The sequence below is a fragment of the Falco cherrug genome, chromosome Z (genome assembly GCF_023634085.1).
Source record: "Falco cherrug isolate bFalChe1 chromosome Z, bFalChe1.pri, whole genome shotgun sequence".
NCBI classification, from domain to species: Eukaryota; Metazoa; Chordata; class Aves; order Falconiformes; family Falconidae; genus Falco; species Falco cherrug.
The window spans coordinates 1,605,923-1,623,703 of NC_073720.1; the positions used below are offsets into that span (position 1 = coordinate 1,605,923).

General features: G+C 41.2%; 1 protein-coding gene across 1 annotated transcript in view; it reads left to right on the plus strand.

The window, feature by feature from the left end:
* Window positions 1-105: 105 nt before the first annotated feature.
* MBD2 (methyl-CpG binding domain protein 2) overlaps window positions 106-17,781 on the plus strand; it is a 40,377-nt gene continuing 22,701 nt past the window's right edge. Inside the window, exons 1-2 of the mRNA XM_055698478.1 lie at window positions 106-357; window positions 12,673-12,832. Coding sequence (XP_055554453.1) covers window positions 245-357; window positions 12,673-12,832 — 273 coding nt within the window. The 5' untranslated portion in view covers window positions 106-244. The remainder of the gene's footprint in view (window positions 358-12,672; window positions 12,833-17,781) is intronic.

Consider the following 17,781-nt stretch of genomic DNA (forward strand, 5'->3'; position numbering starts at 1 on the left):
GCTCTGGCCCCTCTAGGCCGCTGACACGGATTCCGGGGCTCGGCCGCGGAAGCGGGCGCCGGGCGAGAGCTCCGCCGGCTGCGCGCGCAGCTCGCGCTCCTGGCGCCGAACAGCGCGCCGCGGCCGCCATAGCCAGGGGGTCCCGGCCCCGGCCGTGTCCGGGAACAATAAAGCTCTTGTTGCGAGTACCGGGGGCCGGGCAAACCCCTTCCTCGGCCGCCGCCTCGGGCCCAGCGCCCGGTGCATGGAGAAGCAGGGCAGGATGGACTGCCCTGCGCTGCCCCCGGGCTGGAAGAAGGAAGAGGTGATCCGCAAGTCGGGCCTCAGCGCCGGCAAGAGCGATGTCTACTACTTCAGGTACGTGCCGGCCCGTGACAGCCCGCTCCACCAGCGGGACGGGGCCGGCCCAGGTGGGGACCGGCGCCAGCTGCTGCGCCGCCCGGCCCCGCCACCTGCTCCCCGGGTTCCTCCTTGTCAGGGGCGGCGGGGAGGGTCGCGGCCGGTCCCGGTGCCCGCCCGCCTGTCAGAGGGCTGGTCCCCTCCTGCCGCTTGCCTGTCACGGAGCCGCCGCCGCTCGCCTCCCGCCGCGGCTCCGCCGCCGGGGCCGGCAGAGGGGTTCGGTCCGCTCCCGCCTGTCAGGGGCCGGGGGAGGACGGGGCCGGTTCCCGCCCGCCGCCGCCCGCCTGTCAGAGGGCCGGTGCCCCCCCGTCATGGCTCCCCTGTGTCAGCGGGCCGAGACCAGTGCCCCCCGCCATGGCTGTGAGGAGGGTGCCCCCCCGCCACGGCTTCCCCGTCAGGGGCCGCAGGGCGGCCGAGCTCGGTGCCCTCCCGGCGCCGCCCGCCTGGCAGGGGCGGCTGTGGGGAGTGGCTCTCATGGCCGCGCTGAGGGGAGCGGTGCCGGCGGAGGGGGCGGACGGGCGGCTCTCCTCGGGCAGCCCAGCCCCGGCGGCGGCCATGGGGACCGGCTGGGCGAAGCCTGCGGCGGCCGTGCGGCTGGCGGCGGGGGGGGCTCGGGGAGAGGCACCCGCAGAGTGGGCTGGCGGCCAGGCCCGCCCGCCCCCCCCCGCCCTCCGCTGGGGCTCCTTCTGCCGTGTGGGCAGGAGCCCCGGGCAGCCAGCCGTACCGGTAGTGATGCTCCGTAGTTCCCTGCCAGTGTTGGGCTGGCCGGCTGCGGGGCTGACAGCTGGGCAGCCGGGGAGCTACTGGGGCTTGCAAGGAGCCCCCCCTGCCCGGTTTTCCTTTGGAGAGGGGTGGTGGTGGTGCTGCACGCTGGCCTGCCACAATCCACCCAAGCCCCACTTTTCAGTAAGAGCGGGGTCAGCCTAAAGGGAACACCCCCCTGCATTTAAACTAAGAGTTGCCATGGTCTGTACCCAAGAGGTCCAACCAAAATAGTTAGCTTATAGGCGGGATGTGTGCACCCCACCCCCTGCCCCAAATTAATTAGGAAGCTTACCATTAGCATCAACAGCTGAAATTTTAGCAAAGTTAAGGGCATGCAAAAATCGGAGAAGTCTTGCTGCTGCAAAATGCTCTCATTATTACTGCCTAGGTTATAGTAAACCCAAGAGAAGCAACAGCAACCTGATTTTGTTTCGCCCTCCTGCTTGCTTTCAGAAGCTGAAAGTATAGCTCTTTTCTCTAGGGAGAAATCAAAGAAATTCTGAAGCTCTTAGGCCATGCTTCTGTAAGTCCAGCCTGCTGCACAGCAGAGGAAGCTGTCTTCTGCAACGGCTAACCTCTTACCCACAGCACCTCTATTTATAGCTCTGTGTGCATCTGATGAGCCACACCTGAAACTTCTCCCTAACATCACTGTTTCTGAGCAGGCCTAGCAGTCTCATTTTGTAGCAGCGAATGGATTCAGTCTTTCTGCTGCCTGGCTGGAGGAGTGGGAAGTTGTGCTTGCTCCTTCTCAGATGCCAGCTAATGGAAGAGTCGGTTTCTGTCAGTGCTGAATATGGCATCATTTGACCCATCATGTGCCTGCTGCTAAAGAAAATTCGGTGTCTGACAAAAGAATCGCTAGATGTGGAGGAGGAACATGGCACTTTTTTTGTGAGCTTTTTGAATAAATCTGCTTGAAAACTTTTTTAGACAAGTTCTGTTTTTGTCTTACCGCCTTTGTCTGACTCGCACGCCCAACCGTATGCTAATATTGCAGCAGATGATTGGGTAGCATCTGGCATCACCGTCTATCTCTTTGCATCTGCCTTTTCTTTCTTCGATGCTGCCTCGTGAAGCCTGTCTGAAAGATTGCGCTTGAGTCTACAATTTAAATCCTGTTTTCTGGATGGGTCCTGCTTTTCTGCAGATTGCTAAACTGAACTGCCTGCATAGGATTATTGTTTCCAGAATTAAATGCCAGACTTTTCTCAAGCCAGACAGTCACTGCTGACTGTGTTGGAATATATTTAATGTAGAAGGTCCAAGTAACTTCAGCTGTTTGCTCAGAATGGCCTGTTTTAAAAACACTTGAGTTTAGCCGCGTGTTTGTCCCATCAGAATGTAGGGGTGTTGGTGTTTTATATAATACGGATCCTTAGTTAAACTATGAAAACATAGGGGAGAATGCAGCAAGTTCTAGTATTTCCAGGTTTTAGTTTTGGCTTTGCAAAGAATGGTATGTAACCTCATTAAATTCATTAAAGTGCCATAGTTAACTGACTAAAACCCTGAGGTTTATGGTTTTTTATGATTTCTTAAGGCTAGAAAAAAATGCCAAAAGGCATTGGACAAAGCTTCATTTACTGTGATGGTCTAAATAATAATAATGGTAATTAAGAACAACTTTTGCAAGATTAATACATGTTGCAATCTACCTTATTTGCATTTTGAAACTCACTTGTTTCAGGACAGCTTTATGGTATTTAAACATATCATGCTTTAGGAAGATGTGATCCAGCATAGTTTCTGGTAGGGTGGTTTTTGCTCCCCTTCACATATATCCATGAGTTTTCTCACCTTTATGATTATCATTAAAAAGCTATTAAAAGAGGGGTGTGGTAGAAATACTTCATGTATACTGTACTAGATCAAAACACAGCTTTTGAGGTTAGCCCCTTCTGTGTAATGATCTGAGCCTTCATCCTTCAGATTTTGCCGCTGCTGTTGCCCGAAACCCTGTTAAGAAACTCTTTAACACAGTTTTTGTTGAAGATGCAAGACTGTAATCTGCTCATCACTGACTCTAGAATTCTGTCTTTTTAATGTGGGAAAGTGGTAGGAATAAACGTTTCAAATTTTAGGACGCCTTCCAGCATGGTTAGCAGTGATGCAGATCATCTGCCAAACAACCGCAAAATTGAAACTCAGAACTTACCAGGCAACTCATAGCTTAGAGTTTGTTGGTTTCACTATGATTACAGGTTTGGAAAAAGTAGTCATTTATATCTAGAGGAATAACTTCTGTTCAGCAACAGGACTACTTCTGCACAACCAAAGTAAAACAAGTAAAAAAAAATAATTTGTGGCTGCAGGCAGGACTGGCATAGGAAATTTATCTTTCTCCCCCCCCCCTTTTCATTCTGTTATAGCTATGAGGCAGATTTCAGCACTGCTATATTTAAAACAAATGAAAATCTGTTTTGATCCAGTAAGTAGAGCAGGCCAAATACATTCAAAGGAGTTATGTCACTCTAGTTCTGCTGGAAGAAAAAAAAAAAAGGGAAAAAATGTTAACAAATGCTATGTTGTTAAAATACGTAGTTGGGTACAAAGCGGGTTTTGGTTTGTGTGCCTTATACAGACTAATATTCCTTAAAAGCCTACAGAGTCAGGGTTTGGCATGACCGTTTAAAGAATAATGCCACACTTTTTTGGCAACTTTAGGACAATGACAAAAAAGTACATTGCATTTTAAGTTTATATGTCTTCAGAATAATTGGCTTAAACTTCTGGTTGCTTAATTTTGTACAGACAGTCAGAAGAAATAGATTTCTGTGTGTGTCTTACTTTGAGGATAGTAGGCTTGCGCAGAGGTCTGGCTCGGCTTGCAGAATCCTTGTTAATTGTGATGGAGAAAAATTAATTATTCTGGAGCTGAGTTTAGGGGAGGAAATAATCACTGTCTTTAGTGACATAAACTTGTTTGAACTAGGGAATAGTGCATTAAAAATCATGATACTGAATGTAGGACAAATGCAAATACCAGCACAACATTCTCAGAATAAATACTTGGATGAGACCTTAATCCACACATCAGGTAACTTCCCAGAGGGTTTTACTGGCAATCGGTTTGATGTGCAGTGCCTGTAGCTTGAGCACGTACTGTCATAAATACATATGTTCTGTCTCAAGAGCAATGGCTATTCAGAGCGACAATGATATGGATTAAAATCAAGAAGATTACAATGGTGCCAAAATGAAACAGTGTTCTTTTGAATCAGTTTGAGATACGTAGCAGCTCCGAGGAATATACGTGACCTTTTCTAGTTTAAAGAAGGCAGGAGTTCTCTTAATGACCATCTTGTCCATACTGTAAATTTAGTGAGCGCTCAACTTACAGCAGAGGCGAGCTGAAAGGCAATTTTTGTTGATCCTCAAGAATAGTAAGTCCTCATTCTGAGTGACTTGTCTGTCTTTGCTGCAAAGTCCAATGTCTTCCCCGTATCTGCAGAGTGATAATCTGAGAGTATTCTTTCACTTTGTTTACAGACAGGAGATTACATTTAAAGCTATACATCTGATTTTTCTTTTAAGTCAATATGCTGTGCTTGTGATCCATGTCTCCACTTTGTCCTAACTGTTGTTTCATTGTAATCAAAGTTTTCTGAGAAACTGTACCTGTACAAAGAGCCTCTTTGAAGTGACTCCCCTACTATTTGTGTAAGCCCTAATACTGTACAAAATTGGCATCATAATTTTTTTTAAAGTATTATTTCTTCAGCATGTGATGAGGTAGGGGGTGCTGCTGTCCTGCCAAAAGACTAAGTCATGCTTCCAAAGTCCTGCAAAAGTCTGAGTAAACTAGGAACTTTGAACACGGGTATCTCAGCTATTGTTTTCTTTACCCCTTCTTTTTGTTGGTAAAATCCCTTTAGTGTATATAACCCACTAGAGTGTTTACCTGTTGAAAAATGTTTCTTAAACTCTGGCATGAAATTACTTCTTTCACAGCAGCAGCAAGTTAATATTCTGTTTTGATGCATTTGTTCTTCGTGGGAAAAAAGCAAGGGAGAACTAGTCTACTTTTTTTCTAGTCAAGATTAAAAAAGCCAAGTAGTTGACACCATGTTCACTGGATTCTAATAGACTGTTAAGTTTAACTACAAAAGCTTTTCCAGTATAGGTCTCCCCATAGGGCAAACAGACATCCTTTTGAAGTTTGTTTTGTGGTTTGACAGTAAGATAAATGCAGGAGAGTTTCCAATGACAGTAGGATTAGGTTAATTCTGTGCTGCCTTCTTTTTTTTTTTGGGTGCCCCCCTTGGTCTTTTTTTTTTTTTATTATTATTTTTTCTGGGAGACCTTTACTTTGTCTTTGAAAGCGAGCAAGTCATGACTTCCTGAGCGATGCTGAGTTGTGCTTATGTTATACATAAGCTTACTGATTTTTTGTTTCCAAAGGTAATTAGAGCATAGAAAAAGTCCTGATAGTGAGGTCTACATTTTGAGATTGTACTTCACCTTCTGTGCAAGAAAAAAACTGCTGCCATTAGCTGCATGTTAATCTCTTAGTGCTGCTCCTATTCTTTCTTTTTTCTGCAGTGCACCCAGCTCAGGGGCTGGCATTCAGTGAGGAGAATTTGCTGTTGCCATCTTGTTATTCTCATCCCTTCTGAATGGCTGCATCATTTCTCCTTCACTGCTGAAAACTGTACTGTTTTTCTAAATTTAAGTGAAAACCAATACAAGGGTAATGGTAATAACAAACAAGTTAGCCCAGGTTTTCTTGGATGGGTTTTCTCTTACCATCATTTGCTTTTAGTTTGAGTATTTTGGCTGCCTTTTGTTTTGCCTGTTGGAAGGAGAATGTAAAAAGGAAGTTTTAAGTGGAACAGGTGTTATTTTTTATCTCCATGGCTCAATTACCTGCACTGATTCTGAAAAAGCATGGTAACAGTCTCCCCTACTTCAGTTCAGGGCAGCATCCGGCGTGCTGGTTTAACCATGCTGCCTAATAGGGTCTTAGTATGTAAAATAAATCTATTTTCTTTATAGGGTGAATTTGTCCCTGTGCTGAATGATAATAATGATTATTACAAAGTCACAGTAGTAACTGACTTCATTTTACAAGGGCACAATGAATCAGTCCTCTGTCCCAGCAAAGGAGCTGGTCAGGTTGTTTAGGAAACAGAAATAGATTCTGATAAATGAATCCAAAATATTTCCTTAAATGGAAGAGTAAATGACAATCTAGAAATTAACCATTTATGGTTGGTTGGTGTCAATTGTTGTTGGTGATTTAGTGTGGTAGTATAAACCGCAAGTAGTATTGTGTAAAAATTGTATTTTTGCAAGTGAAATTAGATCCCAAATGCTGAACTCCTTTGAACACATGAAAATGTATTATGTTATGCCATTCATGCAGTGATTTCTTCACCGAATCTTCAAACGTCTTAGAGCTTGTGTTTGAGTATTTGCAGAAGAATCTTTGAGGAAAGAGATCTCCAACAACTGCAGAGCAGTTTTGATATCCTGATGAAATCTGTCATGTTCCCTTATAGGTCACCTGCCTAGGAGGTTTTGTCAGCAGCTGTCCAGTGTTAGGTTCCCCTGAACATAAGATCAAACAACTAATTTTATTGTGGAATTTCTGTGGTTGTATTTACTATTACACTGTGAAATGCTCAAATATATTTTCAACCTCCCTGCCTTCCTGGGCTTCATTCCCAACCTATGGAGGGGATTGACTGGTAGAAATCCTTTGCCTAGGTAGCCAAATGAAGATGTCTTTAATCTGCTCTGCCTTTTCAAAAGTGTTCAGCATTTTTGTTCCCGTTCATGGGTGTGTGGCAGTTCAGCCCTCCCCTAGGTCAGACTACAGCCTGCCAGGTGCAATCCGAGAAACCAGGATCTGTGCAACTGTTGGCCACCTTGGGGTAGGTGGCACAACTGATTTGTTTAGACTGACCCTGCAGTGCTGAAGTAGAGGTGTAAACACTAAAGTGAATGAATTGTAGTTTTAATAACCATGAAATCACACTTTCTCTTTCTTCAGTTTCTTATCATTTTAGCCACTGCTGCAAAACTGTAAAGCTAGAGCTGCTTTGAAAAGCAAGACATTTTAAACTTGGGTGGAGACAGCATGTTTTCCCTGTTATCATCTGCTGTTGGAGCATCTAGCTTGCTATGGTTGAAATTTTCCTCTAAAATCTGTTTGATGGGGAAGGCCAGCAAGCAAAAGCTCAACATAAACAAAGAAAAAGAAGATAGCTTGCCAGCGTTTTTTTGAAAGCAACCAAACCCAGAAATGTCTGCCAACAAGGTTATTGTTTTAATAAGCCACACTACTATTTTGCCTGTAAACTTGCTGCGCGTTTTGAACTGGGGAGGGGGCCAGATAGGCTAGTATCAAGTAGGTTTTACTGTATGATAAAATTCAAGGTAACTTCCTTGTATGTTAATTAGCTTGCTCTGCTGCTTCACAGGAAAGATCTGGAAAGTGTCTTTTTTAATAACGTTCCTTGCAAGTTCATTACATGACATAATCATCCTCAGCCTACTACGAACTTCATTTTGTATATATGTGAATTTGCACAAGCACATAGCTAGAGGTGAAGGGTTGTGTTCTTCATTTAGTCTTGTATAAAGCGATTTAAGCCTTGATAGTGTCATTGAAATAATAGTTTTCAGAGGTTGTTGCGCATCACCTCTTTTGAGGAGTGCTGGTTTTTGTTAATTGGTTATGTTAATAAACATCGTACAGTGTTTAATTTGACAGGATAAAGTTTTAAGTGCTGGTACACACGTAGAACTAAGTCTCTCAGGTGCACTAAATATAATATCTCTGATGGATCCCCCCACCCTGAAACTTCTACTGAAAGCTAATAAAAATTTTAAAAGCCTATAGAAAGTTTACTGTCTTTAGATAAGACTAAATATTTGTAACTTTTTTGGTTAGTGCTTATAAAAATAAAAATCTTACAACAATCTTATTGTTGAAAATCTATGTGGAGATCTTGCTGTGTAATCTCACATTGATCTTGCAATTCTAAATTGTCTCAATGTTGGGGCACGCTGCAATTTAGTTGGACCAGAGGCTTTGCTCTGTCACATCATCCAGAGAACCTTCTCAGAGAGAAGAAAGCTTCATACCTCTCCTTCTGCCTTTCTATTCTACTCAAAACTAAGTTTGAACTTAATCTTGGTTTTAACAACTTTAGGGGGGGGAAAAAAATATGCTGTTTCTTAGTTTCAACCAAAATATGTAAGTAGCAGGCTTTTAGGTAGACATAGTGTTTTAAATAGGTTCTATAACCTCACTCTTTTCCATTAGTGCATACTAATTATTTAATAGATGCTCAAATAAAGCCTCTGCAAATAGGCCTTTTATTTGACTTTTACCTCATGGAGCTTTCTCTGCAGGTAAGAGAAAGCTTTGCAGCAGGAGCACCTTGGAGACCGAAGATAATCTGGGAATAATTCAGAAATGAAGGCATTACTTTAGTGGTTTGACAGCCTGCACTTTCAAAGTAGAAAATGGTAACAGCTACAAGAGTGTTAGTGAAAAAATGAATATATGTGAAAACTAATATAAGTGGGGTGGAAATACAGTTCTGAGTTTATTCAAATCCTTCCAGCTCATGTATTCATGCCCCTTTTAGAACAGGATGAAGGTCTGACATACGAAACGAGTCTGGATGACATTAGAAAAAATTGCAGCCTTGAAACTGAACAGAAGGCTGGTGGGTATTTTGTTTGCCAGCTACCAAGGCTGAACCAGAAGGCTTACAAAGCATGTACTTTCTCCAGTGTTTTGACATCATATGAACTTGTTGAAACTCTGAAATGAAGAACAATTAAGGATAGGGGCTTTTGTGAAATATGGAATCAAATGAAATGTAGTTTCATAGCAGAATTGACTAGGTTTTAGAGTTTGTGCTGAAATAATGTTTTGCAGTAAGCAGAAGGAATGCTACTCAGTCTGTTGGACTTCAGTGAACTTCACTTTCAATAATTTGTCATTAGATTTCCTTGAAGCTGGAGAACGGAGAATACTACAGGTTTTGTATAATGGTTAAGGTATGGGGTGAAGAGGAGACAACAGTACCTTATGGTAAAACAAGGGCTTCTTGGGTGTTGTAAGCTACTAGTGGAGTTCTTGGAACCAGTCTGTTCTTAGTATCTTGGATGCACAAATGATGTGTGCTGTGTATACATCGTGAGCAAATTTCATACCTGGGACATCATCAGAACAAGTGAGAATCAGAAAATAATCAGGAGAAATTGAATGACTTTAAAGATAAGGGCATGATTTAGGATGGAAATAATAAGGAACAGAAAACTATGCATTTAAGGACTAAGAAAAACAATTCCTGTTTTTTCTCCGAGAGCGCAGCTGGGTGGTTCTCAACTTGGAAAAGATGGACTGACAATATGAATGTAGTGGGATGCAAAGGAGTAACATACTTCTGCAGAGACAGGGAGCTGCTGTGGTCACTGATTGCTGACTGGAGGCAGCAACATCTGGGGAAGGAGTAGGACAATGAGAATGAATGGTGGAATATGGGAAATGTAAAAAAAGTCCACAATAAGTACTTGACTGAAGTGGCAACCAAAGCTAAGGCGGGCAGATTGCTCTCTGCCTGCCTTTTTGTTTGCTCTTGTTATGTCAGGTCAAGGACAGACAGAACAAGTCTATCATCCCTCACACTGGTGTGGGAAAACACAGAACCAAAAGCTATAGGACAGGATAAAAAAAATGCCCATTTTCAGTTGCTTCTTTTTTGTCTTGGATTATTTTTTAATTGGCATATTTTTGTTTTTTAATCTCAGCACAAAAAGGCAGTTTTTCTTAACACTGAGATTAAAGTGAATCTAGATATTTTGCTAATGGATTGCAGTCTGTCCCTGCTAAGAGTTTCACTGTTAACTTAGGTGGTAGATTTTGTGCTGTGGTTTGGAATAGCCTTTAATACCGCCTTACTGATGATCTGTGCAGATGCCAGTATGGAATATTGGGTCATATACTTTGATTTGCTTTTGGATGACTGAACAAACCAACCAACCAACCAAGACCTGTGAAACGTTAGATTTGTAAATAAGAGTGTTGGATGCATTTATAAAATTTGCTTTTATTTGTGAAATCTGTTTTCAGAGTTCTACAGGAAGAATTTTTAGTGAAGCTAGGCTGATAACAGCTCACTGCTGAAATTCTGAATTTCTTTGAGGTGTATGTGAAGCATTTATGTCCAAGGAATCTGAAGAGGAAAGCTAGTAAAAAGAGTGCTGTATTGATGACAGAGTCTGTTAGCTTCTTACACAACAACAGAAGGTGGTGATATGGGAAAAATGAAAGCATGTTTCATCTTTGGTACCAAAATTAGGATATAATAGAAGAAGATGTAGGATGGCAAATTTCTATGTGCTTTTAGTAGTTACTTAGTTATGAGCTAAAATGACTGTGTGTACAGGTTTTAATTACAAAAAAAAAAAAAAAGAACACTAACACCAGCTTCAGGGTTTGCTTATAGTCATTGTTTTCTCCTTTTCATTCAGTGTTTTATGTTCATTGGGAAAGCAATTCGTAACAGGAGGCTTTATTCAGTAAATTCAGCCCTTCCAGTCTGTTGGGAAACCGGGATGTTTAGCTAGGCAGCCAGCAATTCTTGTCAGGGTTTTATCCTGATCTTTTCTTATAGGTGCCTGAATAGGAGTGAAAGGCAATGGGTCAGATTATTTTAATAGCAAACTTCCTTGCCCCACAAAAACCTTTCTCTGTCTCTGACCTTCAGCACAGAATTTTTTCTACTGTTAACAAGCCAGGGTGTTAATCTGCACTATCTGAAATAAAACTGGTGTTTTGTTTAGTTTGGTTTATAGCATAGCTTCAATTCTTGGTTTATGAGAAGTAGAAAAGAGGTTTGTCGTGGGGTGTGGGTGTCCATATGTGTGGTGGGGTGTTTTGTTTTTTTTTCCCTCCCACACCCATCCTCGAGGAGGTTAGCTTCAGATTGTGATCTGTTTTAAGTCTTTTTCTCCCACTCTTTACCGCTTGTTAATTATGTCTTTCCATATTTCTGGATTCATTTTAATGACTTTGAAAAATGTTTGGCTTCATTAGCTATTTTTTCCCAGAATTCAGTACATATTTTTCAGTGGGGAAGTTCTTGCCTCAAGGCATTTTGAAGTTTAAAAAACAAAACAAAACAAAACAAAAAAACCCAAAAGACCCAAAACCCCCCACCCCCACCCCCCCCTTTGAAAAGTGAAGAAGACAAAAAAAATCTTGTAGTTTTCTGCAGAAAGGAAGTAGCGTGAAAATTCTCTGAGCTCGGTTAAGCTTTTTGGTTTCAGTAGTTGGGAGGATTTTGACACTTGGCTTGATTCATTGGGTCGAGATTTGCATTAGACCAAGGGACTGTTGACATCACATGAGGGGTGTTAAGCCATTTTCACAGCTCTCTCTACTGAGTCGCTATTGCAAACTGGTGTTGTAGTTTGAGTTTTACAGAGCAGTTCTTGATGGTTGATTTTCTGCTGAGCTTGTAAGTCTGGGGACAGCACACCGTTGGCCCTTACCGTGAAATGAATTATGTAGTGTCTTGTCAGTAAGGTGCTTCTTAGCAATGCCTTGCAGACAGGGCATGCAGACTAGTTAGCAAGTGTCCAGTGAAGTCGGTGAAAATACGCATGGATAAAATGTGTATTTAGCACAGGCAGTGTGCATGATGTATGTGACTGTGTTCGGAATGCTTGAAAATGAGGTAGAGTTGAGAGGATAGAAGGTTCTGTGATTTAAAGACTGGTAGATTTAGCACTTCCTTATGGGAAATGGGATGTTTGTTGATGTTACTCAGAAACATCAGCTGGGACTTTGGGGTAGAAATAATTCCGTAATTCCAAATGAAGATGATTTAAATAACTTCCCTACCACTTCCATATGATTTCATTGTTATGGTGAGATCTATATGCACAATGGCAGCTTTGGACCTGTTTCATATTCTGCATCATCTTGCTTGCTGCTTGCTTGCTTGTCGCTCGGTTACTTCCCTGGCTTTGCTCACCAGCCGTAGTGACTGAATAGCAATAAGATGTCACATCACCTCCGCTCCTAGTCCTGCGCAGCTGTTTAACGCCTTGCTGTTTGATAGCTGGGAAGGGTTGCTGTTGAGTCGAGGTTGGCCTTAGCTAGCCATCCATTGGAACCTCGCATATGGGCTTTACATTTATGCAGAGAGGGTCCTGCACTTGGCCACAGTCTGACATTTGTGCTGCTTAGGCTGGAGTTTGGTTTAGCTGTACTGCTAAGCCAGCTTCCCAAGGTGTAGTGTATCCTAGTGTCCCACAGCCTGACATATAAATCAAACCCTGTGCCAGGGATGGGAGCGGATACGCAGAGGTTGGACAGGTATGCTGTCACTAACCGACACAGCAATGAATGTGCCACATGGAATAAAGATAATGGAAACTTTTTAGATATTTAACAAGGCATAGAACCTGTTATAAGAAGTCAAGGTTGTATCCTCTTGTACAACAAAACATACTAAAGTGTTTTCTTCTTTTTAGTCCAAGTGGTAAGAAGTTCAGAAGCAAGCCTCAGTTGGCAAGATACCTGGGAAACACTGTTGATCTCAGCAGTTTTGACTTCAGAACGGGAAAGATGATGCCCAGTAAATTGCAGAAGAACAAACAGAGACTAAGGAATGATTCTCTCAATCAAAATAAGGTTTGTTAGTAAATACTGTGTTTAAGGATATCCTAAGAATTTCCTTTCCTGTAGTTCATTTAGCAATTTTTTTTTTTTCTGCTTAAAGCAGTCTGCTTCTAAGATGTACATGTATGTTTAATTTTTAGTAGTGGTAGAGATGTAACTGTAAATAGATGGAATACTCTGCTACTACCGAGAAAAATACCAAGGTGAGGTTAAGTATGAATCAAAAGTTCGAGTAATTCAGGAGTTGGCTTGGGACTAAGAACCTCAGTGCTAGTCATCTACCTGAATGATGTTCTTCTAAATGGGAAAAGTTAGGACTGTTGACGCCAAGAGATTCTCCTGTGCAAGGCTTCAAATTGTTATGTTCATCTTCCTGTTCTGAGATGAAATAGTTCACATTTTTAATGTGTGCAGTATGTGCCAGGAAGCTTGTTTCTGAGGCAGATGCGTTTATCTGTACAAGTCTGGATGGCTGTGTACAGCTATGTGGCTTAACGAGGCCGGGTGTTTTTCTGTTTAAGATTAGGCCTTTCTCAATTGATCTGATTGTTCTCTTATTGTCTATTTATTTTTAAACAACAATGTATCCTTTTGAATACTGAAGAAAATGTGTATAACATTAAAAATAAAAGGCTGAAGCATGCAGGAGTGAAATAAGTGATGTAGCACATAGGAGGATGACCAGTTTAGCTGACTCTCAGATATAATATGTTTCTGGGCAAACTTTAGAAACCTTATATGACAGTTTGAAAGGACTTCTGTAACAACCTGCAATGTTTTCTTTTTAAAGTATTCTATTTTTCAGGATTTCTTAACTTACAGTAGTGTATGAAATGACCTAATAAGTTATAGGTATGTCTTGTGCACTGATGTGTTTTTGTCATCTGCCATTTGTAATGCGTGAACCACACATTTCATGCTGGTTTCTTTTTATTTAAAGCATGTGTTCAAATTATTTACTATTTTCTTACCACAGACATGAGGCTTTCAAATAATTTAACAATTAGGGGTAGTCCAAGGAAAGGTTTTGATTATGCTTTTTGCATGAGCAGAAACTAGAAGATTTGGTATATAAAATCTAGATGAGTCCGTGCTTACTTTGTATTTCTATGATCTGAGATTACTTGAATGTTGCTGACAGTAGCTCTGTTACATACAAAATTAGGAAAGGGTTTTTTTGGGCGGTGGGGGTTTTTTTTGCGGGTAAATAACATTTATTATTTCTTAAGTGACTGAATCTGTAACTCATGAGCTTTCAGGAATTTCTGCAGTATTCCTGTGATAGTTAAAAATGAAGATAAACATTTTCCTGGAGTTTGGTTTTTTTTTTTCCACAAGACACTGAAAGAGTTTGGTTGGAGTTGTCTTCCAGTCCACCTTGCAGCTGTGCTGCTGGGGGGCCATAAAAGACAGACTTGCATAGGCAAGTTTGTGTATAAACTTGCTCCTGTTTTATAGGTTGTTTGGTTTTGTGCAAACAATTTACCACAAATGTTTCTAAATCCTTTGGCTTCTCATATGTTTCAAGAGGGAACATCAAAATACACTTGAGTCTTCTTACTGGGACGTGTCTAGGCAGTTAGATTTATGTAGCTGGTGGATGGAATTGCTGTCTTGCCATACTTGTAACTTTTGAGATTCTCATGTAATTGGAGCAGATTACAACTCAATGTCAAGATTGACATACTAATGCTACCTGGCTTCAAGTGGAACTGCGGATAATATATGCTAATGAATGCTTTCCATTTTGTGATGTTAAATGTACAGCAGTGTAAATGACACGGAAATACACTTCTAGCAAAATACTTCTCTCCAATCTTAGCACTGCGCATTCATACTGACCGTTCAGTATTGGCAATAAAGGCATATGTTTGATAGGTTTGTTTACGGTAAAGCTGCAGGAGGAGTTTTGCTTCAACCTATATTAATCTTGCCATTGTTTTCTGTGTATCCATTTTTACATTTCACTTGCAAATTAAGTTACTTTATTTATTTGCAGTGCTTTTGAAGAGACAGTGAAGTAAGGAATACAATTGAATATGAATCCAGTAGACACAGCATACTGCAGTGCTTATAAAAATATGCTTATCAATTCTTCATTTTGTAAAGAAAACATAATAGTACTGGTTAAACATGCTGTCTGGTTATAAGTGACTTCTTAGATTAAAGGATTTGAAAGGCTTGAAAATCCTCTGCTGAGTTTTTAAAATGTTTTTATGTCCTGGGCATGTTGATGCTTCTGCAAAGACATGTCTTTGGAAAGGTAGTGGGCTGAAATTCTTTTGGAAATCCTTGTTGGACCATAAAATACTCCTACTGAATAAAAATGAGCAGGGAATTGATTTTTCTGCTAGCTAGTACATTACTATAGTTCCCAGAGTAGGAAGAGGTTTTTGTTCTGTGATAGTAGTCAAGCAGCATAGAAGCCCACAGTACAGCTGTGTTTCTGAAGGCCAAAGTGTGCCTAAAACTGAATATTGTGAGCTTAATTGCCATCTCAAGTGAAGTAATCGCTGTCTGACCATTTGAAACGTGTAGGTGGAAAGCTCAAAAGAACTTTCTGTTCTCCAGGAGAGGTGTCGGTTGTAGGGATCTTTGTTACAGTGAAGATGTAGGGATGTGCTGGAAGCTTTTCCTTTGTCACGGATAAATCTTATGTGTGGCTGACTTACGATTTCTTGTGAAAAAGTTTCTCTGAGTATCAGTTGCTTTTTTTCCCTGTATATCCCAAGATCTGCAGGTGCCGGAGATGGGTGAGCTTAGCAAGTTTCTGTGCTAGAGTTTTCTGTTGTTCAAAACTCAGTGACACAAATGAGAGACTGTTTATATAGGATGAGATCAGAAAGCCCAGATGTGACTATGATGAGAGAGGAAATAAAACAGGAAAGTAGTAAGATTATAATTACAGTACTTAGGAATTGCTCTGTTCTTTGTTTAAACAGTTTATCCTGATGACCGTTTTCTAGTATGTAGCCTTGATAAAAAGTATATGGGCCATCTAGCTCTTGAACCTGTATTTCCTGCATCGTTTATAGCTCATCAGGGTTTCGCTTTAATTCTGGGCGCCATATCATTAATGTAGCTGAATTGTCTTGATTTTTCAGACTGCCTGAAGAAATCTCCTTTTTATTTTCTGAGTTTAATGGATTTAATTTTTAACTTCTCTTTAAGGCCCATCACTGGCCATAAGGAGCCTGTAAATATTTTTCTGAACTTGAAATGAAGACCTTGGTTCTAGAAATGTTCGCTTTTCCAGATTTAACCCCCATATGGCAGCTGGCTCTGTAATATTATTGGTTTTGTCAGTTTTAATAGCTATTTTACCACTTATACCGATGCTACTGTGCAGAATGCCCTGGGGCCATGGACTTCAAAGCTACAAATACTTCTTTGAACTTGATGTCACAAGATAAGGGAATGCAAAGCTTGTAGGATAGGCAAGGTCTGTCAGGGTTCTGGTGTGAATTAAATTACGTGGTGTGAGGAAAGTTAATTGTCAAAATACTTTGTGCAAATTGAAGTATGTGTGATTACTGTCTAGCTCTGGTTGGTGATGCTGTGCTCATCAGAGATGCTTTAATTATATATGAAAAAATGTATTATATATGAGAAAGTCTAACATTAGACTTACTATTGTCATCGTCAGGGAGGAAAAAAAATGGAGCCCATAACCAGTATCCACCATGCAAAGCGATGACCACAGTATCGCAAGTATTTTTCTAGCGGACCTGGACTACCTGGGTGAAACATTAGGTGAAGACTGATGTCTAGATTTACTTATAAGTTTAGATTCTCGCTTTTGCTTCGTATAAAAAGATCTTAGGACTTCCGTGCTGATTGAATGGCAATTTCTCTGGTTGGTTAAAACTGTTAAGTGTAATGAGGCAGAACTACTCATGCTCTGTTGCTGTTTGCTCTGGCCACGGAAACCCTGGTTCCAGTTAAAATTCAACAGCGTGTTAGGGATGGAGATCTCTGAAGATACGCTGCTTTTCCCATTCAAAAGCCGTAATGTTGCAAGACACAGAGATTGGTTAGTTTCTGGCTGTAAGTTTATACTAGAAATGATAGATGTCTGAATTTCTGAGGAAAACTTCCATTGGTTTAGCCTTATTATATTTTAATGAGTTAACTGCACTACCTGGAAATTGTGAAGAAAGGGGGCCTATTCTCAAAGCTCTTTTGCAACATAAATGATTCTGTGATTCTGTGATTTAAAGGAGTGGTAAGAATAGAGAGCTGTGATCAGAACTGCTTCCATTGAAAATAATAGATTTCTAGAACTCTTTCAGAATTCACCTGTCTGTTGTTGAATATTCTGGCATATTTCTTCTGTTGATCTGGAAAAGTGTTCTGGCTCTTGTGAGAGGATGAATAAATCAATATTAAGCCAGGATTCCAACATGCTACAGTGTTAACTATAAATGAGTGTCTGAATGGAGTCATACTGTTGAATACCTAAGAATACGCATAGTACTCTTGATAAATCACCACCTTTGCCATCTGCATGAAAAATAGAGGCCTGAAGTTTTAAAACTGTCCCTTCATTTAGATTATATTGAGGTGCCTGGATAAATGTGAAGTGTTTCTATATTGTTTCTTCCTGTCAATTACATTCCTTAGAAATACATGGAGGAATTCCTTATTTTTTTCTGCCAGGCAGGATCTAATAGCACTGTGTCATCCTGGAGAGGCTATAACAAGAGACCTCTCCCTTGCCTGTCCCCCCACCCAGCACATGAATCGAATAGCTGGATAGAAGCACCCAATATAATAACTATTGTAGTGTCTAAGGATGTATTTTGGGATTAAGTGGCTTGCCTATAGAATGGTCTTCATGATGAAAATAACTTTCTGTGGAGTGCAGAGATTATACTCTCATTATTGCTAGTTTATAGATTGTGCACTGTACACATATAGAAAGAATGACTTCATGATCTCTTTCTCATCAGCCATCCGCC